The following is a 23,905-nucleotide window of genomic DNA, read 5'->3' on the forward strand; positions in this document are numbered from 1 at the left end:
CAGAACAATTAATGGAGCTGAACACGGAAGGTTTGGGCATTTCGGCGAGTGTAGTTTATACTTCAAGGGCCCTTAGCACACATCCGCAGCCGCGCCCACACCAGATCCCAGGAGGCTCAGACCAGCTGTGCCCGGCCTCGCCCACCTCGGAAAAGCTAATACTCGGGGGCATCCGTTTCCCTCGGCCCCCTCCAGCCCAGCTTCCGCGCCTCCCCGAGGGCGGGGGCTACAGCCACCTTTCAGCGGCGCGCGGGCCGCCGCCGCCGAGGCTGGGTGGGCGTCCCCCGCGCGGGCCCGGGGCGCCTGCGCCCCGCCCACCAGGCCCCGCCCCGCCCCGGCCTGGCCCCGCCCCCCGGCACTGGCCTTTGGCCTCCGCCGCCGGAGGCGGCCCGCGGGCAAGGGCCGCGCGATGTCGCACGGAGCCGGGCTCGTCCGCACCACGTGCAGCAGCGGCAGCGCCCCGGGAGCCGGGGTCGGCGCGGGGCCGCTGGGCGCGAGCTCCTCGGAGGGGCTGCTGGACCCCATCTACCCCCGCACCCACGCGGCGATGCTGAAGGTGGCGCAGATGGTAAGAGAGGCCAGGGCGCGGGCCGGGGTCCCGCGCGGGGTGACCGCGGAGGGCAGGGTCTGGGGAGGGGACGCGCCCGCCGCGGGAGCATCGCGCCCCGGGCGGGGTCGCGAGCCGCCCCAGTCAAGTTGGAGGGAGCTTCCTCCGGCGAGGAGCTCGGCGCACCCCCCGGCCTGCTCCCCCGGCCCCTGCTCCGGGCTCCCAAGTTTCTCCAGCCGCTCCGCCGGGTCGGCCTGCCTGGGACCGTAAGAAACCACGGCCAGAGTTCCCGAGCGTCTTCCTTCCTCTTCTCGGGCCGCGCCGCTTCGGACCCGCGCAGCGGGTGGAGAGTGCCGGGGGGCGGCGCTCAGGCCGCGGAAGCCGACCTCTTCCAGCGCTCTGGCCGGCGCGTCTTCTCCGCGAACCCCGCGCCAATGGGCTTCCTGCCACCCGAGCGGCCTCGCCCTAGCGCGGGGTGCATGGCCCGGCCTTCACAGGGGCAGAAGGCGCGGGGACCCTTGGGGCAGCTGTCCCGGGCCCTGCCCCTCGACTCCCAAGGGAGGGCCGGCCCTCGGGGCCGCTGGACGGCAGTGGTCATCGGGGAGGCCGCTGTACTTTGTGGGGAGTGGGTATCTCCGGAAAGGGAGCCGGGCGGGACGGAGGCCGGGGCCTCCAGCAGCGCAGACCTTGCCCGGCCTGTTCCCCATTCTTCTCTCTCTTCCCAAGTTTTTCTTCCTCACAAGTTTTAAAACTGAAACACCTTTCCCGTTTGTCTGATGTGTTTGGAAACTCGGCCGAGCTCTTTGTGATTCCACTCCTGATAATGTTTGCAGCGAGAATGGTAGAGGGGAAAGTGGTAGTTTTGAAAGGAAGGAGGGATGGGGCTTATACACAGGGTCACAGACCCAGAGGCCAGGCCTGCCTGGTCACAGGGTGAGGGCCTCACAGGCATCCACAGCTCTGTTACTCTGGGGGCCAAGGGTGTGTAGAGGGGCCTCTGGTTTCCTGCTTAGGCCAGACCTGAAGGGAAGAGGGACTGAGTTCCCTTTTCTCAAAGAAGAGCATCTAGATGGACTAAAAATTAGGAAGTGGAAGTATTTTAGCTACTAACCAAAATAAATCATGCGGAGCTGTGTTGGCTTTGAGTAAGGCATTTGAGGGGATTCAGGCTAAGACATCTGATCAGCCAAATAGAGGGGACCTACCTACCTCCCCATCCTTAAGAAAAATGAATGGGAGCCTTGGAAGGTGTATCAGGAGCTAAATGATGAGATTGGTGGACAAAGATTGGGGTCAGAGCCTCTATTTTCATCCATAAGTTTAATAGACACAGACAGTGGAGAAGAGAAACCTCCCTCCCCTTCATTCAGCTCCTAAACTAGCTTCTTACCTTTGGCCCTTGGGCTGAGTTGCAGGTGACAGCGATGTCCTGATGTCCCAGAGAGAACAGAGACTTGGAGAATTGCGTCTGTGTGCCCAGAGGGTTCTTACACCTTCTTCCTTGCCTGGGGACTGCCCTGTGCTTGCAGGCCGGTTCGAGCAGACCCCCTGGGAGTGAAGTTGCCGACGCCATGGTCATATTACAGCACAGAGACCATTTAGGGCTGATCTCCTCCTCCTTCTCCTCTTTTCTGGGAGTCTCCCCAAATCCACTACTCGAGGAAGGAATGTCCATCTGGATCCTCACAGAGTGTGAGCTGGAGCCGGGCCTCTTGGCATCATCCGTGTCCTTGAGGGGCCTGAGCTGGAAGGAGTGCCCTGGGCCCTGCAGGCATGCAGAGGGCCTTGCCTGGGGCTCCACCAGCACTCCTCATCATTTTGTTTGTTCATCAGACTTCAGGGAGTGCTGAGTTCACCTCTGTTTCTCCGGAAACAGATGGCTGTGACAAAGCCCTTGCCCTCAAGGATTCTGTGGTTTTGCTGAGGAGACAGACTTGTCCCCAAACTGCCTGGTTGAGATGAAAGATCTGTGGTTTCCCGCATAAGGAAGGAAGGACGGAGGGAAGATTAAGGTAACATTTGAGTTGAAGCTTGAGAGTTGGGTGTGGGTGTGTCAGGCTGGGTGTGCCCTGTTGGCCTCCCAGTGATTTTATTCTGCTGATTCTGGGGAGGGGGGGCGTAGAAAGGAAGGAGACGGGGAGATGAGGGCCAGCGTTGGGCAGTTCTTCCTGACGTTTAGAAAGGGGTTGATCGCTCTCATTGAGCATCTGCTCTGTTTTTACCTCTGTGTAAGCCAGGCCTGTGGCGTACAGCCGTTAACAAGATAGATCCTTTCGGCAGAGACTGTGACATTTGCAGAACCGTAATAGGGAAGGAGAATCAGGATGTAGTTTCATAAGCATGAAGGTGGAACTCTTAAGTGTCTTCCAGAAGCTTCCTTTTTTTTTAAATTTTATTTTCAGTGCAGCTTGTGGGATCTTAGTTCCCTAATCAGGGATTGAACCCAGGCGCTCGGCAGTGAGAGCACCGAGTTCTAACTGCTGGACCACCAGAGAATTCCTAGAAGCTTCCTTTATTTACTCAGTAAATATAGAGCACCTGCTGTATGCTAGGACAGTGTGGAAGGCCCAGTGAACAAGATGGATCAGCCCCTGACCTCTTTATAGTGTAACTGGGAAAATAAACATTGAGTGGTTTTAAATATAAAATTGAACCCTGGGACAAAAGTTATGAAGGAGAGGCCCGCAGTACCATAGAGCAGCAGTCCCCAACCTTTTTGGCACCGGGCACTAGTTTCGTAGAAGACAGTTTTTCCATGGACTGAAGGCGGGAGATAGTTCAGGATGATTCAAGTGCATTACATTTATCGTGCACTTTATTTCTATTATTATTCCATCAGCTCCATCTCAGATCATCAGGCATCAGATCCCAGAGGTTGGGGACCCCTGCCAGGGGTCTACCCTGTCGGGGAGGTAAGGAAGGGCTTTTCTGTGGCAGAGATATTTGAAGGATGAGGGAACAGCATTACCAGAAGAAGGAAGAGCACAGACAGGGGCTCAGTGACTGGAGGAAGGAGGAGTGATGACGGTTGGAGGGAAGGGAACAGGGCTGGGAATGGTGTGAATGAGTCTGGAGAAATATGCCAGGACTAGCCCAACCAGGGTCTGCCAGAGCGTGCTGAGAATACGGTGTTTGTTCTAAGATTATCCCGGAAGTAATCATATCAATATCAATCTACTGTTGAAGCGATGGGTCTCAACCTGGGACTGCACAGCCCCCTAGGGTCATTTTGGAATTGCATGGAAATGGTCTTTTGGTTGTCATTGGGATTAGATCGTATTCAGGATGGGTTTCATTCATCTCAGCCAAGTAGTGAAGGCATTGCAAGTACCTAACTATCCTAAAGAGATGTGTTATCAGGAACACTATCGAAGGAGTCTAAGTGGGTGTGTGAGTCTGGGGAGAGTGCCTGAGTTCTCCGGCTTCCTGAAGACTTCCTAGGAGTTTGGGGCAAGTACGGACTTCCTTTGGGTATTCACAGCCCACATCCCAGATGGAGTTAGACGGTGGGGGATCGCAGCCTCTGATATAACCATGAAAAGACCTGTTAGTGGCAAATGAGCAAGCATAGCCCAGAACGGCTCACCCTTCATGTTCTGTCTCAGATCTGTGTGGAAGGAGGAGCCCCAGTTTGGTTCCCCAATGCAGCTGGCACTCTCATGCCCTGTTCTGTGGCAGCTGGAGCGTTGAGGGCAGCAAAGAACCTCATGTCAAGAGTTTTTGACCCCTTGGGACTTCCCTGGTGGTCCAGTGGCTAAGACTCCAAGTTCTCAATGCACGGGGCCTGGCTTCGATCCCTAGTCAGGGAACTAGATCCCACGTGACACAACTAAGACCCGACCTAGCCAAAAAACAGTCTTTCACCCCAACCCAGTCCCAATCCAACAACAAGAAACTGCGGTCCGTTCATGGTCAAACACATGAAAATAATGAGACGTAACTTACAGGCTTTATCCCCGATAACAGAAGTAATGCTTGTTCATTGTAGAAACTTTGGGAAACCGAGAAAAAAACTAGACCCTCCCGCTCCCCCCGGGTTTAAATTTGAAAGGAAAATTTTACACTATTTCATAGGAGACATACAATGTGCGGTTGTTGGTTTTGTCTTATTTTTACAAAAGTAGAATGACACACTACAGTTTGTAAAGCGCTTTTATTTGCTTACCAGGGGATGGATGATTTTCATGTCACCTAAGGTTTGCATGCAGTGATGTTTTCAACAGTGTTTTTGCCACCAGTTACGAATGTGCCATGGTTTGTGTGACCAGCCCCCTCCCCTTTTCTTGTGGCTCAAGGAGCTTCCGGTTCTGCCTGTTGATGAACAAGACAGTGGTGAACTGCCCCGCAGAGAAGTTCTGGTGTGCAAAGCCGTTAACTCTTCCTTAGGATAAATGGCCATGACCTTTCCCAGGGAGAGATGGAGTGTGTCTTGCCCTGCTGAGCATGCTGGCATTAAACAACTCTCTAGCCTTTTTCACATCCAGAAATCAATGGTTGTCTCTGTATTATCCACAAATTTCCAGGAGCCAAATGTGGTAGTAATAATATTTTAAGTCACAGTCTTATTTTCGGTGTCAGATGGTTTAGAAGAGAAACACGTGGGCTGGAAGACTTTGTAAGGATTTTATTTTTTTTTTTTAACAGCTTCATAAGAAAAAATCTGTTTCTTCAGCATTTACATCAGTCATTGGTTGCTGGTATAAAAATAGCTCTTTTTTAATTCTTTGGCTCAAGCGTGATACCATTGGTCAGAGTAGTCACGTGTCCTTTTAAAAAGCAAGAGGTCTTGGAGAAATGTGTGTGTCCAGAATGGAACAAGAACTGTGTAATGTCCATTGCAGTCTCTCTCTTTTATCACGTACTTTTGATGTGGACCATTTTTAAAGTCTTTATGGAATTTGTTGCTTCTGTTTCTTATGTTTGGGTTTTTTGGCCGCAAGGCATGTGGGATCCTAGCTCGCTGACTGGGGATCATACCCGCCCCCTCAGCATTGGAAGGCAAAGTCTTAACCACTGACTCACCAGAGAAGTCCCTCTTTTCATCAAATACTTTGAAAGGCAGTTGTGTTTAAGCAATGGCAACAGCCTCCACGTACATCGGAAGGATGACAACACACCATGGGTGTGAGGATTTATTTATTCAGGCTGCAGACGATGTGGATTTCCTAACTAGTGGCAAGAATTCCCACTCCCCCCCAAATAACTGTCCGCACCCAGATCGGGAGCCACTGGCCAGAGGAAAGGGTCCTGATGAAAACAGCAGCTGAAGGGGTCCACCAGGCTGGGGGACGAGGGTGGGGATTTGGGGGCTGTGCGGGGTCCCACATGAGTCCAGACAGTCTCACAGGGTCCCTGGCATCACAGTGGATCCTGGAGACCCTCCAGGACATTCCGAGACCGCCCCGTGTGGATCAGCGCATTCATTTCAGTTCTTTCCTCCCTTCCGCCCAGGCTCGTCCCCTGCTCTCCAGGCTGCCGCTTCCTGCCTGGGGCCCCTGGCTGCCCATCTGTTTCCTCACCCTGCCATCTGCCCGCGGCACCGGCCCAGGCCTGCTGCCTGGGAGCCTCCCAGTGACCCGCCGCCTGCCTCATGCTGTCCTCTTTGGGCACCAGTTTGGCTCAGAAGTTTCTTTGCCGGCTGCTCACTCCCGGGCATTCCTCTGCCAGGTCCTTAGCAACCCCCTGGCATTGGTGGCCTGGCTCAGGGCCTGGTGCTGGCTGCTGGCCCTCCATCCCCTAGCCTTCCGGAGAGATGAGGGCTCACAAGGAGAAGGGCACCTCTTCCCAGCGCAGCCCCATCCTCTGGACCAGCGGCAGTCAACCTCCTGCTGCGACAGCCTTTCACCTGGTCTGTGTTTTACTTGGCAGTGACAAGGCTCTTCCTTTCCCTGGGGCAGTCTTTTCCCTTTAAAGAAACAGGTGGACAGATTCATTGATAGAGAAAGAGAGAAACTGTCTAGAAAGTGGTTACCACACATTACCCACAGAAGACACTGCTGTGAAACTTCAGAGTAAAACGGGTATCACTCTCGTTCATAGAGATGGAGACAGTGAAGGGAATTCCGAAGGGAATAGGAAAGGGAGAGGAGAAATTAAATAAATGCTGTTGGGCACAGGGTAAATTGGACCTTCTGGAGCAGAGAGAGTGACTAAAGAGAGCACCACCTCCTTACCTTGTTACTCATTTCTTCCTCATAGGTTTTCTTTATTCCCCTAGGCAGGCGGCAACAATGCTAGTATTGTTTAAAGGGAAGTCTTTTTAAAACTTTTTCTCTCATGATGAAAGTGATACTTAGCTAATAATAATAATAATAATAGCATTTATCATACATTGAGTTCCTGTTAGGTGACAATGACTGGGCTAGGTGTTTTACATGTGTGGGCTTATTCAATCCTCAGAATAGGTTGTTCCTATCATTATCTGCATCTTACAGATGAGGAAACAGAAAGAAATTTGGTAACTTGCCCCGAATCACAAAGCCATAAATAGTGAAGCTGCATTTGGGGCAGTCTGAGTCTAGATCTTGAACTCATAAAAGGACAACTTGGAGTCACTTTTTTTCATTATCAATATGCCATGAAGAATTTCCCATGTCTTTAAACCTTTTTTTTTTTTTTTCTAATTACTTTTTATTTGGCTGTACTGGGTCTTAGTTGTAGCACACAGGATCTTCGATCTTCTTTGCAGCATGCAAGATCTTTAGTTGCAGCATGTGGGAGCTAGTTCCCAGACCAGGGATTGAACCCAGGCCCCCTGCCTTGGTAGTGCAGAGTCTTAACCGCTAGACCACCTAGGAAGTCCCCTCGTGTCATTAAACCTGACCGGGAAAGGATGCTGCGATAAGTACCTACGAGTCCATTATTGGGTTAGAGGACCCGCTTGGCTCCTCTTTGGTGGGCAGGCAGGCGCAGAGTTAAAAGGAGGTGTTCTGAGATGTGCCAGCAGGTGCTGATGACAGTTTCACCTTTTGCCGGAGATGAACTCAGTCCGAGTGCGGAAAATCCCTCTCTGGGGTATAGGACAGACAGAGTGTGTCGTACTTTAGAAAGCGTTTCACATTTTTCTCTCTGGGCCCCTGGAAGGCTTAAGAGGAAGCCATTAGTAGCACTTCCCTGGCTCCCTGGTTAGAGAACTAAGATTTTGCGTGCCACGTGGAGTGGCCAAAAAAAAAAAAGTGAAATCGTTAGTATCATCCTTGTGTTTCGTCCTAAGTTCCTCCCAAGGGAAGAACTAAAGTTCAAGTGTCTGCTTTGTCATGTCAGGCAGTTTCACGTGCAGTTTCCCTTTGGCTAATCCTTAATGACTATTTGTTAGTTATTTCCCCCTTCTTTCGATTGGGTGAAGGCTGAGAGATTCTGTCATTTGCACAAGGTTGGAAAATTCTATTCGTTTCTGGAGCCAGCGTGGGAACCTAAGTGTGGCGAGGTCTAACCCTTCCCCCGGCGGTGCGCTGTCCCTCCGTGTGTGCAGACGGGCTCCCAGGCTCCCCCTCTGCGGCCGACACACCCTAGGGGGACCCCTCCCGTGAGTCACTTTGTTGTTCAGTTGCTCAGTTGTGTCTGACTCTTTGTAATCTCATGGGCTGCAGCACACCAGGCTTCCCTGTCCATCACCAGCTCCCAGAGCTTGCTCAAACTCATGCCCATCAAGTCAGTGATGCCATCCAATCATCTTATCCTCTGTTGTCCCCTTCTCTTCCTGCCTTCAGTCTTTCCCAGCATCAGAGTCTTTTCCAGTGAGTCAGTTCTTCGCATCAGGTCGTCAAGGTATTGGAGCTTCAGCATCAGTACTTTCAGTTAACATTCAGGGTTGATTTCTTTTAGGATGGACTGGTTTGATGTCCTTGCTGTCCCAAGGGACTCTCAAGAGTCTTTTCCAACACCACAGTTCTAACGCATCAATTCTTCGGTGCTCAGTCTTCTTTACAGTCCAACTCTCACATCCATACATAACTACTGGAAAAACCATAGCTTTGACTAGATGGACTTTTGTTGGCAAAGTGATTTCAGGGATTGAACCCGGGTCTCCTGCATTGCAGGTGGATTCTTTACCATCTGAGCCATCAGCCTGGCTTAATCAGGTGACAGTCCTTAAGAAAGATACTGGGTTCTCCCCAAAGGGAGAGATTCTCTTGCTGACCCTGGAGAACCAACCTGCCTTGCTGGGCCAGGCAGAGGGCCACGTGGGGCCCAGCTATGGGTCGTGTCTAGAAGCTGAGAGCAGCCCTCAGCTGAAATCAACCAGAAAATAGGATCCCATAGTTGCAACAGCGCATAAGCCTGGGTGAGAACTCCAAGCCTCAGAGGAAACCCCAGCCAGGCCCCCACCTCGATCGCAGCCTTGTGAGACCCTGAGCAGAAGACTCTAGCCAGAGCTCCCAACTGCTGGAAACTGTGAGATTTTAAATGAATATCAGTTTAAGCTACCGAATTGGGGTAATTTGTTAGGCAGCAGGAGATATCTCATACACCCACAAAAACCCGTGTCTCCTGCATCAGATCTGGTGCTTTCACAGCTGCTCCTTAGCAAGAAAAGCAGGGGAGTGGAGGGTCAAAAGCCGTGCAGGAGGCAGGAGGTACAGTGGCCATTTAAAAAATATATTTACTTTATTTGGCTGCATTGGATCTTGGTTACAGCATGTGGGATCTCTGTTGTGGCTCATGGGCTTACCCTGCGGCATCTGGGATCTTAGTTCCCAGACCAGGGATCGAACCCACGTCCCCCACATTGCAAGGCAGATTCTTAACCACTATACCACCAAGGAAGTCCTTACAGTGGCCATTTTTACAATAACAATTAGATAAGTTTTTATCCGGGCTGTGGTCATATGTCTTTTAATTCTTGTGCAGTCAATCTGTTGGTTGGAATCCTTGGTCTGGGCATTGTGCTAAATGCTTTAAAAGCCAAGAATTCACTCATCGTTAGGACCCAGGTTCAGATCTTCCCTGGTGGCTCAGATGGTAAAGGGTCTGCCTATAATGCGGGTAGACCCCAGTTCAATCCCTGGGTCGGGAAGATCCCCTGGAGAAGGAAATGGCAACCCAGGACTCCAGTACTCTAGTACTCTTGCCTGGGAAATCCCATGGATGGAGCCTGGCAGGCTACAGTCCATGGGGTTGCAAAGAGTCAGATTCGACTGAGGGATTTTCACTTGAAGATAACGTCCTTTTGCTCAGCTCAGAGTCAACTGATCTGGAGCTTTAATCACTTACCTCTGCAGCATCCCTTCACCCAGCACGTGACATAACCATGGGAATGATATCACATCTCCTTTGCTATTTCCTAATGGTTAGAACAGTATTTCCACTTTGCAGATGAGGAGACGGTGTGGGAAGTTGAAATACCTTCTGTGCGGCCACCGCCGGTAAGAATGGCCTCCACTGCCAGGGTGTCCTACTGTCCTCCAGGGTCCCTTCCTAGAGCCATTCCAAACAATGAAAATACTGATGCTCACAGTAACTGTGGTTGTACAGTTGTTAAAAGTGTGTTTCCTATTTTTGAGTAGATAACATTCACATGATCAAGATTTTTAAGGTGGATAAACTCCTCCAGTTTCTGCATTTCCTTCCTGGAGGCTCCCAGTGATAACTGTTTTCTTGTGTATCATCAGGAGTTATTAATATTTTGTTTCTGTGTGTGTCTGTCTCTCCTTTGGCTTTCCACCTTGGGGATCATTCTGTATGCATTCAGAGTGTTCTCATTCTCCTCAGGTTCCTTAACAGCTGCGTTGTGTCCCAGAGAATGGATTGACCATAATTGTTTTTTTAACCAATCCCCTATTGATGGGCACTTAGGTTATTTCCTGTCTTTTGTTATGTCGGGTGCGGTAGTGGATACCATTTTACATATCATAGTTCTCTGTGGGTACAAGATTATCAGAAGGAGAAATCCCTAAAGGTGGAATTCCTAGGCCAGCTAGCTGTTGCCTGCCCTTGGACATTTTTCGTCTGTTCTGTAACTCAGATTCTCAAACATCTCCTGTGATCTCCTCCCAGGGGGTGTCAGAGGTCTTCCACATCCACTGTCATTGAGAGGCTCTGCCTGGTGTTCAGGGTTCAGAGTTCAAGCTCTCTAGACTCCTACTTGACTTTATTTAAGATGTTAACGACCAGAAAAGCCAGGGGAACAGGAAGACCTGTGTGATCAGCATTGTTAGAATTTCCCAGAATCCATCACAGGGAGTGTTGAAGTCAAGCTTCTTACAAGTAGAGCTAGCGATGGGGATTCTTTTATTTATTTAATAATATTTATTTTTATTGGAGTCTAGTTGCTTGACAGTGTTATGCTAGTTTCTGCCGTATAGCAAAGTGAATCAGCAGTGTGTGTACATATACCCCTCTGTTTTTTATTTCCTTCCCATGTAGCTCAGGACAGAGCAGTGAGTGGAGTTCCCTGTGCTGTGCAGTATGTCCTCATGAGTTACCTATTGGATACATGGTATCAATAGTGCATACTTGTCAGCCCCAGTCTCCCAATCCGTCCCACTCTCCCTTCCCCCCTTGTTGTCCATGCTTTTGTTTTCTGTGTCTGTGTCTCTGTTTCTGCTTTGCAAATAAGATCGCCTCTACCTTTTTTTTCCCCCTAGATTCCACACATATGCGTTAATATACAATATTTGTTTTTCTCTTTCTGACTTACTGTTTGACCCTCTCTAGTTTCCTCCATGTGTCTGCATATGGCACAATCTCACTCCGTATTATGGCTGAGTAATACTCCTGCAAAAATTGCCTGAGTGAGGGCTGCAGTCAAGGGCAGGGGAGGACTAGACGATGGGTTTGACAAGTCTAGCCTCAGCCTGATCTTGCTGGGAGCTCTGGAGACTGAGGTGCCCCACAGAGAAGCTCGCATTTGAGGCAGTGGAGCTGGGCTTTTGTTCTGTTCATTGGCTACAGACCAGAGAAGGGACTCGATAAACTCGGGATGGGGGCCTTCTGAGCCAGAGAGCTCCCACTGTACAAGGAAAATCTTTAGAAGGTTGCAGGTGGGCGGAGTGAGCAGCGGCTTCTGCAGGAGGTGGAGTGTGTACACCGACGTGGTAAAGGGGAGCCCAGTGGAGCAGGGGGCTTCCCTGGAGGCTCAGCTGGTAAAGAATCTGCCCTCAATGCAGGAGACCTGAGTTCAATCCCTGCATTGGGAAGATCCCCTGGAGAAAGGAAAGGCTACCCAGTCCAGTATTCTGACCTGGAGAATTCCATGGACTATACAGTCGAAAACAGTTGGACTCGACTTTGGAGTGACTTTCACTTTCACTTTTCACTCACTTTCAGTGGAGCAGGGCGCCTGTGGAGCAGCGCCTTCCTGTGTTTCTCAGGAGCCTTTGGAATGAACGGCTTTTCATCTGGTTGATCTCTGCCAAGGCTCTAAGCTGGTGTGCTCTGGGGACAGACAAACCTGACCAAAGCCTCCCTCCACCTGCAAAACTGGTTTATCAGTATTCTTCTCTGGGGCACACCCTGGAGCTGCAAGGCCAGTCTGCACCAAAATCGGATGTTACTTTTTGCTGTTCACTTAAGCAGTTTTGTCATTTTTGTTTTCAACTCTGATTTGAAACAAGGGGAGACAACTCTGATTTGAAACAAATCAAAAAAAAAAAAATCAGTATTTACTGAATGAAAAAATCGATAGGAACCAGCATTATTTCTATAACCTTTCAGGAAGGGATTGTGAGCAGTATCATGGTGGTATAAATAACTTGACCATGTTTTAACTCCTTGGAGGGACCTGATGATTTCAGAGGGGGGCCTTATTGATATCTCGTGTTTGTTGTGAGTTTCACATGGGAAAGGGAAAAAGAAGCACCACTGACCTTGAGTTGATAATGTGACATTGGTTTTACAAGGTTCGCAAGCGTCATCATTATGGAACAGTTTACTGACTGCCACTTTGGGCAGAGGAAAAGTGTACACAGCAGAAATTAACACGACATTGTAAATCAAAGCAAAACTGCAGTGTAGGGACTTCCCTGGTGGTCCAGTGGTTAAGACTCCACCTTCCAATGCAGGGGCATGAGTTCCATCCCTGACTGGGGAGTTCAGATCCCATGGGTGTGGCTGAGAAAAACACCCTGCCGGGTAACACGCCTGCCCTAAACCTGATGGGCATCTCCTTGCTGATGGAAAGTCTACTGTCAGTCTGTCCTGTACATCTGGCTCCAGGCCACCACAGTAAAGTGAGTATCACAGTAAAGTGAGACATATGGATTTTTTGGTTTCCCAGTGTTATATAAAAATTATGTTTGTACTATATTGTGGTCTGTTACCTCTACAATAGCATTATGTCTAAAAAACGTACATACCTTAGTTGGAAAATACTCTATTGCTAAAAAAAATGCTAACCGTCATCTGAGCCTTCATGTGTCTTTGTCCTTTTGCTATTGGAGGATCTGGTCTTGATATTTGATGACTGCTGACCGATCAGGGTGGTTATTGCTGAAGGTCGGGGCAACTATGGCAGTTTCTTAAAATAGGACAACGGCAAAGTTTGTCACATAGATTGACTCTTCCTTGCATGCACCTGCAATGCTGTTTGGTAGCACTTGACCAAATAGTGCAGAACTTCTTTCAAAATTGGAGTCAGTCCTTTCAAACCCTGCCACTGCTTTATCTCCTACGTTTATGGAATATTCTGAGTCCTTTATTGTTACTTCAACAAACTTCGCAACATTTTCACCAACAAACTTCACAGCTCTGTCTCAAGACACCACTTCCTTCGCTCATCCGTAAGAAGCGACTTCTCATCCATTCAAGCTTTATCAGGAGAGGCAGTAATTCATTCCCATCTTCAGGGTCTATTTCTAATTCTGGTTCTCTTGCTGTTTCCACCACATCTGCAGTTACTTCCTCTACTGAAGTCTTGAAACCCTTCGAAATCATCTATGGGGGTTGGACTCAACTTCTTCCAAATTCCTGTTAATGTTGATATCTTGACCTCTTCCTGTGAATCATGAATTTTCTTCATGGCCATGACAATGGTAGATCCTTTCCATGTTTTCAGTTAACTTTGCCCAGATCCATTAGAGGAAGCCCTGTCTATGGCAGCTATATAGCGTTACAAAATGTATTTATTAAACAGTAAGACTTGGAAGCTGAAATGACTCCTTGATCCGTGGGCTGCAGAATGAATGTTGTATTGTATGGTAAGTCGCTTCAGTCATGTCCAACTATTTGTGACCCTATGGACTTAGCCCGCCAGGCTCCTCTGTGTGTGGGATTCTCTAGGCAAGAATACTGGAGTGGGTTGCCATGCCCTCCTCCAGGGGATCTTCCTGACTCAAGGATCAAACCCGTGTCTCTTATGTCTCCTGCATTGGCAGGCAGATTCTTTATTGCTAGCACCACCTGAGAAGCCCAGCTATGTAGCCTTACAAAGTGTATTTATTAAATAATAAGACTTGAAAGTTGAAATGATCCGTGAGCTGCAGCATGAATGTTGTGTAGGCCGGCATGAAAACAACATTGACTTTGTACATCTCCATCAGAGATCTTGGATGACCAGATGCCTTGTCAATGAGTGGTCAGATTTTGAAAGCAATCCGTTTTCAGAGCAGTAGGTCTTAAAATATTTAATAAACAATGTTGTAAACAGAGGTGCTGTCATCCAGGCTTTGTTGTTCCATTTTGAGATCATAGGTAGGATAGATTTAGCATAATTCTGAAGGGCAGCAGAATTTTCGGAATGGTAAATGAGTATTTAACGTTGCAATAGCCCAAAAGAAGAAAATCAGCCTGTCTTTTGAAGCCAGGCTTTGACTTTGTCTCCAGCTTTCAAAGTCCTATACAGCATCTTCTTCCCTGTATGCATGCTCATTCATGTGCAACTTTCGCTACACCGTGGACTCTTGCCCACCAGGCTCCTCTGTCCATGGGATTCTCCAGGCAAGAATACTGGAATGGGTTGCCATTTCCTTCTCCAGGGGATCTTTCCAACCCAGGGATCGAACCTGCATCTCCTGCATCGGCAGGTGGATTCTTTGTCACTGAGCCACCTGGGAAGCCTGCTATCTTCTTCCAGTAGAAGGGTATTTGTCTACCCTGAGAATTTGTTTTATAGTGTGGTCACCTTCATGAATTATCTTATCTGGTTCTTCTGGAGAACTTGCTGCAGCTCAGCATCTGCACCTGCTGCTTCACCTTGCACTTTGATGTTAAGGAGACGGCTTCTTTCCTTCAGTTTCACAAACCAACCTCTGCCAACTTCAGACTTTTCTTCTGCAGCTTCCTCACCTCTCTCAGCCTTCCTAGAATCGAGGAGAGTTAGGGCTGGGCTCTGGATTTGGTACTGGCTTAAGAGAATGCTGTGGCTGCTTTGGTCTGCCATCCAGGCTGCTGAAACTTTCTCCACATCAGCAATAAGGCTGTTTTGCTTTCTTATCGCACATTTTTTTGCTGGAGCAGCACTTTTCATTCCCTTCAAGAACGTTCCCTTTGCATTCACAACTTGGCTAACTTTTGGCGCAAGAGGCCGAACTTTCAGTCTGTCTGGGCTTTCGACATGCCTTCCTCACGAAGCTTAATCATTTCTAGCTTTTGATTTAAACTGAGAGACGTGTGACGCCTCCTTTTACTTGAACAATTGGAGGCCACGCTAGGGTTATTAGTGGCCTGATTTCAGCATTGCTGTGTCTCAGGGAACAGGGACGCCTGCGGAGAGACCGAAAGATGGGAATGACTGGTCGGCAGACACAGTGCTTCGTCCCCAGTGCTGAGTGCACGTTTCCTAAGAAGGCCCTTCTCCTACAAACTGCTGTGCGGTTCCCTCTTTCAAGAGATCTGTGACATCAGTTCTGTGGCATCTAACCTCGCTGCCTTATTCCGGTTTCACCAGTTGACCCACTGACGTCCTTTCTCTGGTCTAGCGTTGCCTTCAATGATTGTGTCTCTGTAGTCTCTTCAGTCTGGAATGGTCTGTCTGATTTTTCATGACTTTGACATTTGTGAGGAGTCCAGGACAGAGCAGCCCCATCACTGGATATTAAAGTCGGTGTGGAGGGACCCTCTGACTCTCAGTGTTCCATAGCCACCACGGAGGCAGGAGAGAAAGGGAAGAACGTGTGTTTGGATCATGGTGACCTTATCTCCATTTTAGTGCTTCTGTTTTCACAAAACTCCCTTTTGCAGACTTCCTGTCCAGAGTTGATAGTTCAAGTTGAACTTGATTGCATGTCCTATTAATACTAATAATAAAACACAACAGCTTAGCTCAAAAATAACATCCTCGGGGGACTTCTCTGGTGGTCCAGTGGTTAAGGCTCTGCGCTTCCAATGCAGAGGGCACAGGTTCGATCCCTGGTTGGGGAACTTAAAGGTGACAGTCTCAGCAGAGTGGCGAAAATTGCCTGAGAGATTGTCACCTACCGCATCCTGTTCTGTGAACTTGCCTGAACTGCTTCACTTAACCCTCAACAGTGGCCCTGTCCTCTGGGTACTATTATTTTTCATATTTTTGGCCAAGCACCCGAGTCCGTAGTAATTACACCGTCAGATATGGAGTCCAGCACAGGTATTCAGCAGTTCCCCCGAAACCCAGGCTGCTTCTCCCGGGCCGCAGGCTGTTTTTGGCCCATAGCCGTGCAGAGGCGGCTTGTTCTCACCAATGGAGTGAGTGTGAAGGGCTGTTTGTTGCTTCCTGTTTGAGGCTCTGCAGAGGCAGGATCCTCTGCTCTTTTTTTTTCAAAGTCAGTTGAATGCAGGGGACTCCAAGCCCTATTTTTCGTATTTAAAGATAAGGAATTGAAACAACCCCGGGGTCTGTAGCGTGCTTCCTCTCTCTAGCCCTGTCCAGCCTGGGAAGGATCTTTCCCAACACCCCCACCTAAGGTAGTCCCCACCCCGCCCCGATTCCACCCGGCTGCTGCCCCCATCACCCTGTCCTGTCGGTCAGTTCTGCTTTCTTCCCAGCACTTCTTCATCTGAAACCCCCTTTCTTACTTCTTCATCACTTGGTGGTGGTCATCTTCTCCACCAGGACGTGACTGAACCGCAAGAGGGCAGTGACCACCCTGTCTGGGTCACCACGGGATGCCTGGAATTTAGAAAGCACTCAAAATCTCTTTTGTTGTTGTTGTTCGTCTTAGCTTTTAAAAAATTTTTTTTTTTACCGAAAGTATAGTTGATTCGGGGCTTCCCAGGTAACTCAGTGGTAAAGACTCCACTTGTCAATGCAGGGGACGTGGGTTTGATCCCTGGATCGGGAAGATTCCCTGGAAAAGGAAATGGCAACCCTCTCCAGTATTCTTGGCCTGGGAGATCCCGTGGATAGAGGAGCCTGGTGGGCTACAGGCTCTGGGGTCGCAAAAGAGTTGGACGTGACTGAGCGACTATACAACAGCTACAATAGTTGGTTTACAATGTTGTATTCATTACTGCTGTACAACAGAGTGATGCAGTTATACTCATATATACATTCTTTTTTAAAAAATTCTCTTTCCCTTGGGACTTCCCCAGAGGTCCAGTGGTTAAGACTCTGCACTTCCAATGCAGGGGGCCTGGGTTCTTTCCCTGGTTGGGGAACTAAGATCCCATGGGCTATGGGGTGCAGTCACACACAAAAATTCTTTTCCACTATGATTTTTACAGGATATTGCATATAGTTTCCTACTGTATAGAGCTATAGAGTAGGACCTTGTTGTTTATGCAGCCTATATATAGAAGCTTACATCTGCTGATCCCAACCTCCCACTCCATCTCTCCCCCACCCCCACCCCCTCCCCCTTGGCATCCACAAGTCTGTTCTCTGTGTCCATTTAGAATCTTTTTCTTTTTTTTTCTTGAATGAATGAAAGAAGATTTTCTTTACCAAAGCCTCTGTTAATAGCACTCATTTCAGAAGAGTCAGCCTGGATACAATACTTGAGAGGTGTGGATCTTCTTCTGAAGACCCAGTACTAGTTATTGATCATGATCATAAATAGTGATAACGAGGGAAGAGGGGTGACCTGGCTGTGGAAAGGCCCGAGGCGTTGGTGTCAGGCCTGCAGGCCAGGAGGCAGAAGGGGGAGCCGGCGGGGAGAGGCTGAATGCCCAGCCTGGAGTTGCTGCTGGAGACGCGGTTCTGTGCTGGTGGCCAGTGTGGGAGACCCTTTCTTTTTTATTGAGTTGGGTTGACAGCTTTGCACTGACTCATACACTCCAAACAGGGGGTTCCGGTGCCAGAGCAAACAAAGATGAGCCATGGGATGAGAGAAGTGTCTGCCGGTCTGTCCAGCTGTCAGGACCGGGCTCCTAATTTAAAGTGTCAGCAGCAAGCACTGAACAGTAGCGTCACCATGGTGGGTTGAAGACTGGGGGCAGAGTGTGCCTGATGTGGACAGACTCGCAGACTTCGGTTTCTGGCTTGAGTGATAAGCCTCTGTGTGGTCCTGGTCCTGGCTCTGCACCTGGCAGAGGCTCAGCTTCAGGTCACGGCATCAGGTGTTTATTTGGTGTCCCCTCTGTCCCAGCTGTTTGGGGGTGCGGCAATGAACAAGGCCGATCCTACCTTTCCCCTTGGGCAGAAGATGTAGAGGTGTTATACATCATCACCCCAAGGCCCCATTGTTTTAGGCGCTGCTAGGAAAGGAAGCCGGTGTTAACTATGTGAGGACACAAATCTCATATCACTTAGAAAATTTATGCTCATTGAAAGAATTCTTTTAGACTGAACTAAATGGAGATTTTATATACTCTTGAAAGTGAAAGTCACTCAGTCGTGTCTGACTGTTCACGACCCCATGGACTATACAGTCCATGGAATTCTCCGGGCCAGAATACTGGACTGGGTAGCCTTTCCCTTCTCCAGGGGATCTTCCCAACCCAGGGATGGAACCCAGATCTCCCTCATTGCAGGCAGATTCTTTACCAGCTGAGCCACCAGGGAAGCCCAAGAATACTGGAGTGGGTAGCCTATCCGTTCTCCAGAGGATCTTCCTGACTCAGGAATCGAACCAGGGCCTCCTGCATTGCAGACAGATTCTGTACCAACTGAGGCACCAGGGAAGCCCTTATATATACTCTTGTGAATACCTAAAAAGGAAAATTGATGAAGGATAATAAATTGGTGAAGATATTCCTAAAATGGCCCTTCTCTGCTAAATTCTTTTTTTTTAAGTATCTTTATTTTTTTAAATATATTTTATTTATTTATTTTGCTGCTCCAGATCTTAGTTGCAGCACTCAGGATCTTCAGTCTTTGAGGCAGTATGTGGGATCTAGTTCCCCGACCAGGGATCAAACTCAGGCTCCCTGCACTGGGCGCACAGAATCTTAGCCAATGGACCAGACCACCAGGGAAGTCCCTAAAGAGTTTTTTTTTTTTTTTAAGGAATCCTTTTTTAAGTGTTTTCGCGTAGTCTGGTCCTCTGTGTCGTCAAGAGTGTGAGCAGTGGAGCATTATTCCTTAGAAGAGCCAGTGAAAGAACTGAGGGCCATCGGTGCTGGGCTCATAAGCCAGCTAGCTTTTGACTCCTGCTCCTGGGAATGATGCTACATGTGCCCGTTTCACCATCTTGCCATCTCCACCCCACAACCTCTGGTTCCCAGGGTTTCAGGGAGTGCTCCGCTCTGGTCTCGGGGATTTTCTTACGTGTGCTGTGATGCCATTCCCAAGTTTTGAGTTGGCACATGGCAGGCAATGGTAACTGCCTCACAACTGCTCTCTGGTCTAGCCAGCAGAAGGTGCAGACCCATCTCTGGCTGGAGGGAACTGAAAATGTGAGAGATGGATCATCTCTGAATCAGTGAAGTGTGGATAGTGTGAGGGTGATGAGCCTTCTGCGGGAGGAAGCGGAGAAGGCTGTGATCTCAGCTAACCAGAGTCCTCCCAGCCTGCACTCATACTTGCCTGGGAAAGGAACCTGAGGCTGAGACCTGAGCCTAGGAAGAGTTCCGAAGGAGGCAACAGCCTGTGCAAAGGCGTAGAGTCGGAAAACACTCTCGATCAGCTCCCAAACTGGGCTTTTTGGTAGTGGTGCAGTATGGGAGCTCTGTTGCTGTTCTGTTGCTCAGTCGTGTCCAACTCTTTGCGACCCCAGGGGCTGCAGCACGCCAGGCTTCCCTGTCCTTCACTATCTTCCGGAGTTTGCTCAAACTCATGTCCTTTGAGTTGGTGATGTCATCTGACCATCTCATCCTCTGTCGCCTCCTTCTCCTCCTGCTCAATCTTTCCCAACATCAGGGTCTTTCCTAGTGAGTCAGCTCTTCACATCAGGTGGCCAAAGTAGTGGAGCTTCAGCATCAGTCCTTCCCAATGAATGTTCAGGACTGATCTCCTTTAGGATGGACTGGTTGGATCTCCTTGCTGTCCAAGGGACTCTCAAGAGTCTTCTCCAACACTACAGTTCAAAAGCATCAGTTCTTTGGCACTCATCCACCCAAAAAACCTGCCGGGCTTTGATTGGGATTGTATTGAATCTATAAATCAATTTAGGGGATGGCATGTTAACAATATTGCATCTCCTTATCCATCAAAATCTCTCCTTTTATTTAGGTATTCTTTGATTTCTTTCATCAATATTTTGTGGTTTTTAGCATACTATAAAGTTAGATTTATATCTAATAAATATTTCCCTTGTTGCTGCCACTGTAAATAGTCCTATTTATTTCTAACACTTAATTTCAGTTGTTCATTGGTAGTCTGTAGATCTACAGTTGATTTTGGTACTGATCTTGCAACCTGTGACATTGCTAAGCTTATTAGTTTTAGGATCTTTTTCTGTGGATTCTCTTGGGACTCATAGGTAATCTTATTGTCAACAAATAAAGCTGTTTGGTTTATTTTGGGTTTTTTTTACAATGTATTTATTTATTTGGCCATATGACATGTGGGATCTTAGTTCCCTGGCCAGGGATCAGACCTGTGCCCCCTGCAGTGGAAGCACAGAGTCCCAAATAAAGTTTTATTTTTTCCTTTTCAATCTGTATGCCTTTTATTTCTTTTTCTTATTACAACCTCCAGAAGAACATTGAATATGAATGGCGAAAAAGGACATCTTTGTTGGCTATCTTAGAGGGAAACCTGCAGTCTCTCACCACGAAGTATACGGTAGCTGTAGATTATTTTGCTGTTGTTGTTCAGTCGCTCAGTCGTGTCCTACTCTTTGCGACCCCGTGGGCTGCAACACACCAGGCCTCTCTGTCCTTCACCAGATTATTTTGTAGATGGCCTTTATCTGGTCAAGGATGTTCCCTGCTATCCTGAAAGTTTTTATAATGAACGGATATTGAATTTTGTCAAATGCTTTTTCTGCGCCAATTGATAAAAAATATTCAGGTTTTCTTCTTCTGTCTGTTAATGGGCATACATTGATTTTTAAATGTTGAACCAGCTGTGGATTCCTGGGATAAACTTTAGCTAGTTGTTGAGCATTTATATTTTTTATACATTGTTGAATTCAATATACCAATATTTTTTTTTAAAAAATCTTTTATTTAAAACATTTTGTTTCTAATTTATGATGTATTTTTGGCTGAGTTGGGTCTTCAGTGCCGTATGTGGGCTTTCTCTGGTTGCGGCCAGCAGGGGCTGGGCTTCGTTGCAGTGTGCAGGCTCGTCATTGCGGTGGCTTCTCTGGTGGCTGAGCACAGGCTCTAGCTGCCCAGGCTTCAGTTGTTGCAGCTTGCGGGCTCACTGGCGTGGCATTCAGGCCTTCAGGCACTAGGGCTTTAGTAATTGGGTGTGTGGGCTTAGTTGTCCTGAAGCATGTGGAATCTTCCCAGACCAGGGATCAGACCCATGTCCTCTGCACTAGCAGGCAGTTCCCTCTCCACTGTACCACGTGGGGAGTCCTATGCGCTTATTCTTTTGCGGCTTTTGATAGAGTTGATCCAGCAGCTTATAATGATCCACCGAGGCTTGGGCACACTGATAGCTGAGCTCGGGTACTTCTCTTTCCTCTTCCTGTGGCTGCAGCTCTTTGGGGGTTTGCCTGGGTCTCACTTCTGCACACACATTAGAACAGGATAAAGTTGTGAAACTCAGTTCAGAAACAGGATGTAGGAGGAAGCACTTGACTCCCGCGGCTAGATCTAAGTTGACTCTCACCTTGCTGAGGCTCTGCTAAGTGCCCGGCCCCAGGGCAGCCCTGGGGACAGTGTGTCCCTGCTGCATTTATCTGAGCGGGTCTCTTAGCAGGTGCACAAGAGGAGGCTTTGTTTAGCAGGAACTGTTTGCTCCTGTCTCAGTCCTCCCGGCTTCCTCCAAAGGCATCAAGACCAGGGCAGAGGCAGGGCTGCTCCGTGGGGACCGAAAGGGGCGCTGTGTCTTACCACCAGGCAGCTTTCAGCAGCCAGAAGGCCTGGGGTGACCCTGCAGGCCCAGGAAGGGGAAACGGGAGGGGCTGGGCTCCAGCCTTACCGGGGTTGTTTTGTAAGCAGAGGCCAAGGGGGTGGGGAATTTCTGAAGGAAAGTCTTTGTTTTCACCTGGCACACGGGTGATCTGAAAGTGAGAGAGTCAGGGAGAGTGAGGCATGGGAGAAAGGCCTGCTTTGGGGGGTGATATCACCAAAGCTGGGCATGTAGATCACAGTTAACTGTACCTTTGAACCAAGGATGTGGTGGCTGGATAGGGAAGCAGTCAGGGACGAGGTATATACTCCTGCCCCGTGGTCTTGTCCCCTCTGGGGAGTCATTTTCTAAAACCTGGCCAAAGAGCAGCAGAGAGGACGCCGACAGCCTGCTGGAGGCAGGGGGCCTGGCGCGTTTTTCTTTCATCCAGGGCTTTGTCTGTGCAAAGGTCTAGACAGACAGCTCTGCCAGCTGGTTTGGAGCCTGTGTCAGCAGTCTGAGGAATCTCAGGCAGCCGCCTCCCATTTGAGCTCGCAGGGGGAGTTTCCCGTCTGCCCCCGAGAGCTGTGATGCAGGAGGGGCTGCCCACATCACCCCAAGGCCCCCCGGGCCATCTGTGCCACCTGTCGGCCTCCCCCCTCCTCCCCGCCGCCTCTGCAGTCCTCCGACTGGATTCTGCTCCTTAACCCCTGCCGGACACAGGCTCGCCCTCTCTGAGCCTGCACTGCTTCTCCCCCAATTCCACTGCCTGTGTTTCCCAAGCCTGAAGTTCCACTTGCGGCTCTTCCTGCTCAGTGATCTTCACTGGCTCCCCACTGCCCGCCCCTACCGTCTACTTTCTCAGCCCGGGACCTGTTGCCCCCTTTCCTCCGCCAGCTTTGTGTCCCCCACCTTGGTAGGGTTTGCTTACAGTGGACAACTCACCCGCCACCAAATACCTGCCCCATGCTCCTCCAGCCTCGCCCTCCCACCAGTTCCCTCCGCTGGAAGCCTTCTTCCCCTTCCCCGTGTATTCAGATCCTGCAGCCCGTGAGTCCACCCTGAACCACTCCGGCTCTTTACGGAGCACGTGCCTGCCTTCCTGCCCTCCAGCAGCCTTCCTCCCAGATGGTACCTCCCTGATGGCATTCGTCCCTGTTTTCTTTGAGCTGTGCTGGGGCTTAGTTGCAGCATGCGGGATCTTGAATCTTCATTTGGCCATGTGGGCTCTTTAGTTACGCCATGCGGGATCTAGTTCCCCAACCAGGGATCAAACCCAGGCCCCCTGCGCAGAGTCTTAACCACGGGGCCACCAGGAAAGCCCTTGTCCCCGTGTCTGCGTCTGAAGCCCCTTGTCCTCTGAGGCAGGGCCCGGGTCTAAACGGTCCTTACGGTGCAGTTATTGCCTGCTGACAACTCGCCGTGCTTAGATGAGCCACCAGTTAACTGTGCTGTGTGCCAAGAGCTTCTCAAACATCATCCTGTGTTACTCTTCTTAGAATACATCCGCAGGGACTTGTAATACTTGCCCTTTGTCGAATGTTTACTAGAGCGCTACCAGCCATTCTAAATGTTCTGCTCGAATCGTCTCATTTAATCTTCACATCAACTCTTTGTGGTAGGTTTTCTTCTTACCCCATCTTAAAGATGAGGAGACTGAGGCCTGGCGAGGTTAACTGGCCCATTAGTACCTGTGTTTGTTAAGTGACTGTTTGACCTACGGGGTCATACCTGACTATGCTTGACTGCTCCTTTCAGGCTCACTTGTTCTGATTGAAGACCAGCCTTTGGCTTAAACTCAGGTCTCCTTCTCCTCTCTCTGGGTGCCGTACGACAATCATGTACCCCTAATCACTGTGGTTTTCCATCAGTGATACATGCTTACAATCCCTCAGTGGCTTTTGTGTACTTGCTTTGTCATTTTTTATCCCAGACTAATTTCTTTTCCCCCCAGGCTGGCACTGAGTTGGCATCATGCTGCCTGGGTTTTTCATCAAGGCAGCCCACACCCACACTGTCAAATCCAGCAGGCACTTACTTCTGGCAGGCGCCCAGGGCTGGATGCCAGGCCTGCTGCTGGGGCCGGGCCACACAGCTTTTTCAAATATTTACTTCACCAG

General features: G+C 49.3%; 1 protein-coding gene and 1 non-coding gene across 4 annotated transcripts in view; one reads left to right on the forward strand and one right to left on the reverse strand.

Annotated features, from left to right (window-relative positions):
* Positions 1 to 393: 393 nt before the first annotated feature.
* The window catches only part of CMTM7 (CKLF like MARVEL transmembrane domain containing 7), a 44,693-nt gene continuing 21,181 nt past the window's right edge, over positions 394 to 23,905 (forward strand). For all 3 annotated transcript variants that reach the window (XM_081527097.1, XM_081527098.1, XM_081527096.1), the window contains exon 1: positions 394 to 568. In XM_081527097.1, coding sequence (XP_081383223.1) covers positions 410 to 568 — 159 coding nt within the window. In that variant the 5' untranslated portion in view covers positions 394 to 409. The remainder of the gene's footprint in view (positions 569 to 23,905) is intronic.
* On the reverse strand, positions 7,272 to 7,344 carry TRNAG-ACC (transfer RNA glycine (anticodon ACC)). The gene has a single exon. It is a non-coding gene; the product is annotated as a tRNA-Gly (tRNA).

Source organism: Giraffa tippelskirchi, chromosome 9 (genome assembly GCF_054371585.1).
Source record: "Giraffa tippelskirchi isolate mGirTip1 chromosome 9, T2T-mGirTip1v1.2.pri, whole genome shotgun sequence".
Taxonomy (NCBI): Eukaryota; Metazoa; Chordata; class Mammalia; order Artiodactyla; family Giraffidae; genus Giraffa; species Giraffa tippelskirchi.